This window comes from Sylvia atricapilla, chromosome Z (assembly GCF_009819655.1).
Source record: "Sylvia atricapilla isolate bSylAtr1 chromosome Z, bSylAtr1.pri, whole genome shotgun sequence".
In the NCBI taxonomy this organism is placed as follows: domain Eukaryota; kingdom Metazoa; phylum Chordata; class Aves; order Passeriformes; family Sylviidae; genus Sylvia; species Sylvia atricapilla.
The window spans coordinates 50,037,945-50,050,285 of record NC_089174.1 but is presented as its reverse complement, the minus strand read 5'-3'; the positions used below and the strand labels follow the sequence as shown (position 1 = coordinate 50,050,285).

General features: G+C 42.3%; 1 protein-coding gene across 1 annotated transcript in view; it reads left to right on the top strand.

The window, feature by feature from the left end:
- Nucleotides 1-12,341, top strand: part of MUSK (muscle associated receptor tyrosine kinase) — a 52,948-nt gene that overhangs the window by 14,688 nt on the left and 25,919 nt on the right. The window contains exon 6 of the mRNA XM_066339821.1: nt 10,536-10,660. Coding sequence (XP_066195918.1) covers nt 10,536-10,660 — 125 coding nt within the window. The remainder of the gene's footprint in view (nt 1-10,535; nt 10,661-12,341) is intronic.

Below are 12,341 nucleotides of genomic sequence, written 5' to 3'. Positions count from 1 at the left end.
TGCAACTCCATCTTGTGATTTACATGAAACTGAGCTTGATCTCCTGTCCATAGTACTAGAGACTTGTGGAATTCAGTAGTATACTGTGTGATAACTTCTGGTTTTGAAGTCATCATTCTACAGACACATGTCTAGAAATTAACAATCACAGATCTGTAAGGAAACAAACAAATTATCCAGGGCAAATGTTAGAAGATGCAGTGTGTTTAACAAAAAACTATCTATATTCTCCATAAATTTATCAACATTTTTTGGTTCAAATCTCTGCAGTTTCCAACTGTCTGAAGAGGCATTGGTTGAGGACTACTGACTCTTTCTTTAATTAGGCCATTTCATTTATGTCTCTGCAGAAATGTTGCTGCTTCACTTCATTCTGTGCTACTATGTGACAGCACACAAAACAATCAAATCCAAACAAGGGTAGAAGCAAGGATTCTTACACTCCCTCAGCTTAGATGTTGTTTGGTTTTGCATTCCAGCCCTGGTAGATAGAAGTCTTTTCCTGGCCGTGTTTTATTGCTTACTACTAGCTACCAAAATAATACCCTGCCATAGGCCACAAAAATGTTCCCCTGTAAGCCACTTCTGAAAACTGCCTTAAGCTTAAAAATAAGAATTTCCTTTTTTTCTTAAAAAAAGAAATTGGAGAACTATCCCTTCAGAAGAAAGGACCTGACATATTTGGTCCAGATTTTTATTTTAATCATTTAGTCTAATTGGTGTTCCAGTGAGGGGATGGCAGACTAGTTGACAATAGAAAAAAATGCCATTGCTATTTTGTTAAGAGACTGTCCTTGTAAAGTGTAAACCGCTAGCCTCTTTCAGCTGTTTTTTTGGATATCATATGTAGTCTTGGGACAAATTTGCATCACAGATAAATCAACAGACTAGCAAGTCACACCAAAATTTAAGTAACAGGAATGCATGCATTTAGTGCAGACAATTCTATCAATTTGGATAGACCATATTCTGGAGGTGATCTGTATTTCAAATGAAAGCTGACTCTGGATATGTCATCCAGAAAGGTTTTTACACTTTTATGTTGACTTGCTGCACTTGTCAGAGTTGGTGTAGGAAAGGGAGATACTAAGAGACCCATTGAAGCCGCCAGTCAGCACTGTTACCTTGCATTTCCCACATACTAGATTTCAGTATGAAATCTGAGTTTTTATCTGTATCATCTTTTGAGCCAGAGTGTTTTGGCTCAGGTGAATTGCCAACTAGCAAACTGGCAAGGAAGCTTGCAGGTCTTCATATTGGGTGAAATTTCCTCATAGAAATTCTAATACCAACACTGACAAAGAATCTTTGGCTCTGCCTTGAGTAGAGGCAGAAACTCTGTGAAAGGATGGCCTTCCTGTTTGTGTTGGTGCTGGTGTATGTACCTGCAGGCAATGTCCCATGACAGTAAAGGGTGAATGCAGAAGTTTGAATTTAAAAATTGCAAAATGTTATGGAGATGGAAGCATTACTGGGAAAGAGCAAGTTTGCCTGTAATTACACCAAAGTATTTGACTGACTTCAGTGGGGTGGGGTGGGCATAACTGAAAACCCAGAATATCTCATTAAACCTCTTCCTACCTGCAGCATCCACCAGAGTCATCCCAAGGCTCTCAGATGCTGCAGCAACAACCACGGCCCTAATTACAGCTGCAGAGGGAAGAAAACAGGCTCAGACCTTCAGCAAATGACAAGTAGGGGTGAGCTATTCAGTTTGCTCCCAAGGCTTGCTATGCTGTGGCATTGGCATGAGGTTCATGCTGCCTTTGAGTCATGATCACATGGTGGCCTCTGGCATTGAGAAGCTGCAGTGAAGGCCTCCTGGGAAGCATGATGCTTCAGACAAGGCAAGATTCTCGTTTAAGAAGCATTTGAGCCGGTTATTTCCTTTCACAAAAACTTTTTCCCCCTAAAAAGACCTTGGGAATGCACTTGAAAAATTTATGACCTTCTCACATCATTGCATGAATTGTGGTTTTAAGAGAAAAAAAGATATGGCAGCTAGGATCCCTCTCTCTTGTAAACCGTTGGCTAGCTAGAAAGCATGAACTTCCCACAAAACAATAAAGAAGGGAGTAGAGGGGAAGGAATACCCATAGCTATCAGACAAAGGGGACCAGAGCAAACTGAGACAAGTATTCTGAAGTGGCTGGAGCCCTTCATAGATATGCCCATCAACAAAAAGGGCATATCTAAAGGGGGTTGAGAATTTGGAACCAAGATGGATCTCTGATGTAGGAGGAACTAGATGAGTTTTCAATACCAAAAATCAAGCATGAGTGATGAATAAGGTTAGCAGAGAACAGGCTCCTTGCTATCCCCCAAAACAAGGAACATCCTAGCAGCTACTGCTAGCAGCACTTTAAAGTAGGTGAAAGGAAGTACTTTTCGCATGACGTGTGATTAGATTTATGGCATTGCTGTTACCCAGTGGCAGAGATCAGATGTCAGGATGATGCATGAATTATCTAATTTTTGGGTATCCCAGTGATTCCCCATAATTGTTTGATCAATTCTTTAGAGTGGGAGACTTGTGTGTAGCTGTGAAGATTTCAATACATGCACACAGACTGGTAGCAGTCATGGTGGGTTGTGATCATGAATGGAACAAGCAAAGGAATTGCTCCTTGACTTCGGGAGTCTGGGAACTTCTTTTCCAGTTTCACAGGCAGTAGTGGGTAGAGGCTGAGATAAATGCTCCTGATGTGACTGTACCATAGACAAGACAGAACATGAGAGGTTTAAAAGGGTCTTTCCTTCAAAGAAACCAAACACATATATAAGACCAATACTGACATGAAAAGAATTTCCTCATTCATTTCCTTGGGAAGTAATTTGAACACATTATCCTCACTTGTCCTTGAATCTAGTGTTTGTTCTGTATATAGAGATGAACACTTGTACAGAACAGGTTTTATATAGTTACACAGGATGTAAGCTATCTATTTACATTTTACTCCTGTTTATTACATCTTTGCGTATTTGTGGTGTCTCCTTTTAGGATTCCAGAGATATCTACATGCAGTGTAAAGCCTTTCACAGATGAGAAGTTAGTGGTTGATATGTTTACCATCACTGAGTCTTTCTACTAATGCAAATTGTCCTACCAGCCATAAATCTAGGACTCCGCTGTAAAATAAAGTTGCCTTGGAAAGCTGTTGCCTTGCTAGGAAAAATTTGCTTTGATATCAGACACTAGAGCTTTGAATCTGAAGGCATATGATTCAGGATGTAGATTGCTTTGCTCCATCTTACTTCCACAGAGACCTTGAATTGTCCCTGGTGCCCATATCATAGCCTCAGGCTCCAGGTTGAGTGTCTATGCATTGCTGTGGAGTCTAGCCTGTGCTGCTGATGTTTTAAGGACTACAGCAGGACCCAAGTTGCCCAATTAAAATATCAGGAGCCAGAAAAGCTTGCATATTGCAATTTTGTATAAAATACTGATATTTCTGATGCATTGGAGGCTTATCCTCCTCAGTTACCCAAACAACAGAGTGAGGGTCAGTGGATGATGAAGCTGTTTGCTTACAGCTTACTTACAGCTCTTCCTCACCTTGCTATTTTGGGCCCTATATATAATAGTGCTGTTCCTTGAAAAATAATACAGTGATTGTGTGGATTTCTTACAATGTTTGTAAATTTTTGTTTGTTTTGATAACTTGTATATACACGGTTCTCTAGCAATAAGCATGTTTGTACATAGATTAAATAAATTAGATAAGCAATTTGATAGAGATAAATGGAAGTGTCTCATATCAGCTTTTCTGAGTTATTTTGCTCCTCTTTGCATTTACTTGGTAGAAGAATTTACTTAGAAAGAATTTACTTAGAAAAAAGAGTTAAATACAGAACTTAGGTAAGAAATACTTGGAGATCAAAGGGAAACTGACCTTGCAGTTATCATGGGATTTAATTATCAACCCATCCCCATTTTGGAAGTGCTAAGCCACGCACAGAACCTACTGCTGCAAGAGGAGTGGTTGATTGTTCTTGCTGGGGAATTTGTTTGTTCTCCAAGGTGGGATTCAGCAGCAGAGATTGTGTCTTGCCTGGTTAGCCCTGGCTTTTGGAATGTGATTAGCTGCTGCACATAGCTTGGTGTGGCTGTCTCTGTGATTGTTGGTCCATGAACTTTATGTGTGGCCTGTTCTTGGTTCTGGCATTTCAAGCACTGTTTTTATTTCATGCAGGTACTGTTAGAAAACATAAATGCTGCAGGTTTATATATATTTGAGAATGTATTGTCAGACCTTTCCTTGTCTCTCACCAGTTTGAAGGAAATGGTAGGCCCCCTACAAATCATCTCTCCTTGACTGCCTAGTTTAGGCTTGTCAGGAAGAGTGAATAGTTATGGGCTAAGTGAATTTGAACAAGGAGTTAGGCAAATGGACTTCTTACTCACAAAAACCACAGCAGCACAAGTTCTTGGTTCTTCAGAGCATACAGCTGGAAAGTGGAAATGTTTTTGGTTTTTTTAAATGGTTTTGTAAGCAAAGTCCAAGCCCAGACACACCTCTGCAGACAAGAAATAATTCTGACCTTTCACACTTCAGGAACAAAAGAGCTATGGGAACACTGGCAAACACAAACAATTTAGCTAAATAATTACACATGAATTTTGCACAGTGCAAAGTCTTTGATAGGATATTTATGTCAGGAAACCTTCCAAGACAATATGAAGTTTACCAGTTCCTGCAGCAATACAGACACATTGGATCTCAACACAACACTGGATGCGAAGGAAAATATATCATGCACTCAAGATTTGCCTTTACTGTGTTCTGCAGCTTAGCTGCAAAAAAATATGCATGACCTGGTTTCCGTCACCCAAAATTTTTCATTGATAAATACAAAGCAGTTGGGGAAAGTGATGCAGGTTGAGGTAACAGATCTGGCAGGATGTGCACACTGGGTCTGGTTCATGTGTCAAGGCAGGCTTTGGGTGCAGTGGGAAGGGAATGTTGCCAGGTGGTTGCCAAGACAAATTCATCTCCTGGTGCCTTACCTTGGTTTGGAGTACTGGGGGTGCAGATGCTTTACAGTATGCCAGTAGCAACAAACTCTTGGATGTGAACACCTGTGGATGTTGACAGGCTAGGTTAATTAATTTACATGGGAAAGTGTTGCTCATATTCTCTTAAATACAGGGTTCACCAAAGCAACTGTGGCCTCTGGATATAAAGCAACCTACCCCATGCTCCAAAACTAGTGCTTGAATGGTCCTGGTGTTGTCTTTTTCCCTGGAAATGAAACTTGAGGTAGTTTTAGTACAGAGGTAATAAAAGAGCAGATCTTTATTTGAAGGCCTTCAGGGGCAGTTATGGAAAGATATCCACAAAAGCCCAGCCCCCCAAGGATGAGTACATTTTATAGGTTTTAGGAAATTAGCACAATTGATAAAAAGCACCAATTAAGAGGACAAGTGGTGATGTAATTCCACCCCGTCAGGTAAAGCTCCTTCTCTAGAGCCCTCTCTTGGCACCACCTGTACTTTGTCCATGAGAATGTGTGTCAAAAAGTTGGTCTCTGCTTTGATTCTTAGGAGGAACCAAGATAGCACAGAGGCCCTACACTTCCCAGGGCTTGGAGTTTGTTTTGTCCTTCTGCCTAGGGAAAAGTACTGGGAGAAGTAGTCACTAATACAATAGACTACAGAGCTACAAATATATGTGGGAAGAATACAGAGAACATATAAAAGAAAAAAGGCAATACTCAAACAGCATCACTGGTGCTCTGGGCCATCACTTTGTCCTTTCCCCAAAGCAGCAGCATGGCCCCAGACCACCTACACAGCTGCCTGTTTGTGACTGGACAAATCCAGCCTTACTTAACAAAAAAATAAGCCTTACCCAGACTGAGGGTAGGCATCTGCCAGAACTATGGAACCAGACCCCAAACCTGGGAAATGAAACATAGCTCAGTCAAAGGCAATGGGGAAAAAAAGTCACCTGGAAAGAGTTATCCATTCAGCATGGAGGCAGGGGAGAGGACATGCTGCTTTAATCTTTTTATAGTATAAGAATTTTGTGACTGAATTAAAGCCCTACTGTTTGGACTGGATGATGTTACGTAATTCTCAGAAACGAGAGCAGCTGGCCATGGTACAGATGGCCTAGCAAGCCCTGCAGTGCACAGAACATCATTTATCAAGGCTGTAAAAAAAATACATTTATTGAGGGGCTTGGGAGTGAAATTTGACATGCTGGCTTGGCTTTTAGCTGTCTGGATTTCATTTACAGCTCCTCCGTTTCATTTTCTGCTAAAATAAATAAATATATTAAGCTGTCTTTGCTCACTTTTTCTAACTGATTTTTGGCATGCCTGTGGATAAATCCAGTGCAGAGAGCCCAGGGGTATTGATGAGAATGTTGCTAACCTTGTAATGGCAATGTAGCTAAAGGAACAAGGGCAAAATCCCCATTCAGGAGGATGTGGGAAATGGCAGACAAGTGACAGAAGTATTAGAAATCACCTGGTTGTTGAAAATTTTCACTCTGAGGAAAACTGAGAACAAGACAGAGTTCTGAGCCCACTAGAAAAAAATTACTTTTATGAACATTAATTGCTATTTCCTGATTCTTCCTCTTCCTGCCTTTCACCCACCTCTTTTTGCCAGCTATACCACCACCAGATTTGCCATTTCTTCCTTGTCTTTGCCTCTTTTCTTTACTTGTGGAATTGGAGGGGGGGGTGAGGGAGGGGGCAGAAAAATCATAGTTGTGGGGACTGTGTTCCGCCATTTAGATGCAGACAGGTTTCATTGCTTATGCAGTTGCCAAAATGGACCGTGAGCTCATCCTGCTGTTCTTGCCCTGCTTTGCACAGGTGGAAGGTGACACTGACACTGGCTGCACTTATGCAATCCATGCTGACTGTCCCACAGCACTAAGTCTGACAGCAACATCAGATCATCTATCCTTAGATTATGTGGTTGAGAAATAGCTGATGCTATTTTTTTAATACTGTTTCCCAAACTGATAAAAAGCCCTTTGGAAAATGTGTCCCTGGATCGGCCAATCAGCCATGCTCCAAAATCTTTTGGGACCCAGAAAGTCTGGCCCTTTTCCCAGGAAATTTCTCATTTGAAAATAAATTAATCTAATCCCCCCTCTGCATTTTATCCAGTAATACCATCTACAGCTATGTACTTTAGGTACATAGCTGAACTTTAAGTAAAATATTTGAAAGCATGCAAATGTAAGTACCTGAAACATTAAAGAATTAAATCTGTAACTTCAATCTTAAAGGGATTGAAATGTGCACATGATAGCACTGAGAATAGAAAGAATTTCAATTCTTCCACACTTTGGAAATCAGCTTAGTTCCTTATAGGCCAAATTTTATTTAGCTATCTCTCTCTGCAGTACTTGCTACCAGAAACATGTGAATGTTTAGGAGCTGTTAATAGATTTTTTTATTCTTATATACAGTGTTTTAGGATTCTAAGAATGGCCTTCCCTATGCTGGCAGACAACTGCTTACCTAGCACTGTGCTGGGCCACTAAAGCAAGAGCAGTGATCACTGCTGATGGCTCAACCCTGGGAAGAGGAATGCAGCATTGTGACCTCCTCATAGGCACCATGCCAGCCAGAAGCTGGGCCAGCCATAGCGCTTACTGTGGCTTTGCACCCTGCCTGTGCTATTGCCATTTTCAAAGTGTGTCTTTTTTCCTCCTGACTGAAAGATCCTAGCAGACTTTGGGAGAGCAGCTGGTACAGAGAAGGACATATGTGCCACCATCCAGCATTAGGTAACTGGGTGCTGGTAATTTGTCACTGGTATTAACTGGGCAGGACCTGAGCAGCAGGGTCATAGAGCAGCATCAGGTGGGCAAGGGTCCTGGCAGCACACTGGGCAGCACTAGGAAAACACTAAGAGCCATATTCTGACCCTGGAAGCTAACATACTGGCTTCAGCAGGAGCCACGTGAATGTAACTGCTGCCAGAGGACAGGCCCCAAAGTTTAGTATTTCTCCAAAAGAAGTAAAAAAATAATTATGAGCTTAGCCTGCAGAATTGGGTCCGAATTTGTAACCATCTGGTGTTGAGGGCCTAAAGTGAAACTTCAGACAAAGGTCTCATTTTACTTATCATTCATGAGAAAAGCCTCTGGGCCAGTGACTTCAGCTTTGCTTATTACTGATGGAGTTTCATACCTCGCTGAGGGGTAGGGGGGTGCAGAAGCCTGATGCTGCTCTGCTTTGAGTTTAGGCAGGTGACACTGAGCACAGACAGAGGGATTGCTTGGAGCGCACAGAAAAATTAAGAAGCTCAATATAATATTTATGCTCTCACCATTTTCGCTTCACTGACATTAAACTTAATCTTCCTAAAAGCCCTTGCCCAAGAGTTTATTGAATGATGAAAAGATTTCCATGCTGAAATTAACTCTACTGCTACTTATCTATGGGCAAAAGCTGTTATCAGGCTCTTTGTCAAAACAAATCTCCGATGCATACCAGCTCAGAACTGGGTGGAAGCACTATGTGGAAAGCATATACTTTTTTTCAGTTCAACCTGCAATTTTGCAGACAAAGCCTTCCCATCACAAATAGTGGGAACAGATGTTCTAATTCTGAACAGGGCAAACAGAAGATGGTGACATGGTGAGGTAAGTTGATAAGGAGAAATATACAGGTAGAAGTAGCAAACAAGATCTCAGGCTTTTCTGACAGGTCCAAGAGAAAATTCCCTGCTTATTAAAGTTTCTGATGGAGACTTTTAGACATTGCTGTGTGGTCCAGAAAGTGTTATTCACCAAGCATGAGAAATTTGAGTAAGAAATGGCAGTGCTATTGAGCGTGCTTCCATACAGACATTCTGGCATTTCCATTAAAAATTTTAGGTCAAAATTCAAATGTTCCAGGTGGGAAATTTCTCTTCTCTGCATTTCTCTATGTGGTCCAAGTACAGCACCTTGTAAAGACCATTAGGCTTGTGTTTCTGGATCAAGATAAGCTTTCAGCAAAAATACTTCAATGGTTATTTCTGGTCAAGAGTACCCTCCTTTGCCTTCTCCCCGCAAAACACACTCCCCCACAACAAAAAACCCCCCAACAACTAAAGAAGGAGAGGGAAGAAAAGGGGTGAAGAGAATGCTTATTTTGCTTATTTGCAAAGTGCAGATAAGTGGTGCCCAGTAACCATATTTCCACAAAAGATGCAAGAGTCGTAGAACTGAGAAGCCACTTTAAAAATCTACTTTTCCATTATAATTTCATCTTCCTAAATTTTTTGCCAGCCATTCTTTCATACCTTGATGCTTGATGTTAGACAATATTCCTGTAGGGCAGCTTGTTGTTGTGTGGAAAATGCCAGTGTTTACAGCACTCTGTGGCAAACCTTAATAACTACAGTCAGATTGAGATGTTTATTTGACTCTTAACCTTCATGCCACATGTCTACACTGGTAGTCTTTAATGGTTTGGAAAAAGTTTCACAGGAGGTCATTCTGGACAGGGCAGCATGGTAGCTTGCTGCGTTTTTGCTGTAAGCTGTTCCATCTGCATGCTACTGAAGATTTTGCTCCTGCTTTTCTTGCACATTACCTCCTCTGAGGCTTTGGACTTGACAGAAATTTCCAGAGGTAAACTCCTGGTCTGTAAGGTGCGGACCGTAACTAGATACTTTTTTCCTCCTCTTCATCTCTCTCCCAAGGCAGTCAACTTGTAGGGGCATCTGTGGACAGCAGGGACAAGGAACTCTGCAGACTTGAGATATTCTAGAAACACATGGTTTTATTGCAAGGGTCGTGGGGAAAGAGGGCTGCTGTCAGCCACCAGCCTCGGCTGAAGGGAAGCCCCAAAGGGAGAGGGAGAGAGAGAGGGGAGTATGAGGTAAGGGAGGTAAAAAAGCTAAGAGGGGTAAGAGAGGTAAGAAGAGTGCTAGGATAAGAGCGGTAGGAGAGAGCAAGGTGGAAGAAGCAGACAGAGAGAGCAGGCAAGAGAAGGGGCAAAGAGGCAAGAGGAAAAAAGAGTGAGAAGAAAAGAGAGCAAGGACCTTGTTCCAACACATTGTCTCCTTTTGTGTTGAATATTCTAATTTACAGTGACCAACCGGTGCAAGATACAAAACCTACAAACTGCATGCAACCTATGAGAACTACTAAATTACCATATCATCCTATATTCTAAACTCTAAAGACTGCTCTTCCTATCTACTTTTTCCTTGATGCTTTGGCAGGGTGGAGAGGGGCTGCATTCTTGGGTCCTTTTGTTTTCTGTCCTTTGACCTATCTCCAGTTAATCACTGTCTTCCTGCCTGCCATGCCTACATCTCAAAGCTGGCCTTCATTTCTATTTCACTCACAGGTTTTACATCTCCAGTATTTCTTACCAGACAGTCATATCCATAAGCCCTTCCTGTCCCATCTTTCCCCACAGTCACTCACTGGGAAGCCTGCTCTATGCTCTGCTTTTATTCATGGGGCTGTGACTTACTTCAAGACCCACTGGGGAGGGAGTACTCCCATGTCAGCATCAGCCTCAGCTTTACATTGTCATTCAACGAGCACCTTTGTCTTCTCTTGCAGTTTTTGCCAGAATCCTGAAGGCTCCCGAATCCCAAAACATCACTTTTGGGTCTGTGGTGACACTGCGGTGCACAGCAACTGGCCTTCCAGTCCCTACTGTCACCTGGCTGGAAAATGGGAAAGCTGTAAGTGCCTCTTTTTCATACTTTTGGCTCTGGAGCACTGCTATCAGCTGGAAGCACAAGAAGGCTGGTAGTCAGCACCAGTGGTTTCTATTCCTTGCTAACTTAGCAGCTGGTTTTTCAAACTGGTTGAGTACAGCTCATCTCTCTGCTGCAGTTTTCTCCTCTGAAAAAGCATTATACCCCTTCTTCAGGTTGTTGTAGACTTCATTTGTTAGGATCCGGAAAGCCCAAGATGAAGAGTGCTTTAGACTCCTACCTTCCTCCAAGCCAAAATTTCTAGGATTTTTTGTGTATTTCTGCAGCTATCGTTCCTTCCCTTTTTTATAATGTTGTGACAATAACAAGGCAAAACTGCGAATTTGACAAAGTAACACAAACCAAGGAATTAGATAGAGCAAACTGTCTTGAGGTTAAATACCAGTGGAACAGCATTATGCACAGCATATTTGAAGAAGAGAATAGATCTGAAATTTTCTAGACTGACCTAGGTGATGTGAAATATGTCATCAATTTATTTCTGGCCAGAATCATGTTCTCGAGAAAGACGCACCCTCTTCAGTGGCAGGCACCAAGGGATGCAAATCCAGTGTGTCTCACAGAAAAGATTCCTTGGTATAAGGATCCTGACCACTTAACAGGTGCTTGCTTTCAATTTGTCTGGCTTTCATGCCTGTATGTAAGCTACTGCAATGTCTTCGTTTCAGTGAACTGAAGGCCTGCTTGACTCCTAGTATTGTCAGTGTGGGACTGAGCAGGGCACCACAGTCACGGCAGCTCTACAGCCCAAGCCTGCCATGGGTTCCCTTTAGTCTTTATGTGCTTAAGGTGTCTTCGGTCTTTGACAGTTTTTAAAGGTTGTGAGCCTCAGGGATTCTGTGGAGGCAGGCGGAGTGTCTGCTAAATGGAGGCTGGCTGTCACCATCCTGGTTTGTATAGTCCTCTTTCCATACATTAAAACGCATTATTAAGACCTCATGCAGCGTGTCTGCAGGCTGTCTTGCCTTCCTCACCTCCTCTATACCTTAGAGGAGTGCTCAGTGATTTCTGACAATATTTAGTTTGCGACAACTGCAGGTATTTATGTAAGAGTTCTTCCCCACTGTGAATGAAACCTTTTCCAAGAGTCTGAAATTCCTGGCAAGAGCAGTGTATTTCCAGAGCTCTGCCAAGATCCCAATGCATGGGTCCCACAGAGAGCAGAGGTACATGAGATGTGCTCTCTGTGCTCAGCCTCTTCCTGGGACACTGCCTGACTGGTCATATCTGCTCTGCCCCATTCCTGTCTGAAAAGAGTAGCACAGTCCCAGGAGGATAGTGCTCCAGATTGCCTCACTTTAAATATGGCAAGGAAACCTTAATGAGAGCCTGTCTCTGGGAGAGTCAGCAGGAAGCCAGTGGACTAGAGATGGCAAATTTGAGGGCTGGTTCACAGCAGTGGTGAGTCACTTGAAGATGCAGCATGCCTGTGGCATTATGGTCTCTGAACACTGATCTGTAATTGTCCTGAGGCTCAAACAACAGGACAAGCTCTGCTGAACTTACTGAGCTGCCCTGGAAGAGGAGTATGGAAACTCTTCTGTGCAGCAGCTGCCTGCCTTACCTAAATAGAAACACAATTCATTTTCTTCCTGCTATGCACCACAGGACATCATGGACCTTATAATGTAGTTTTCCACATATC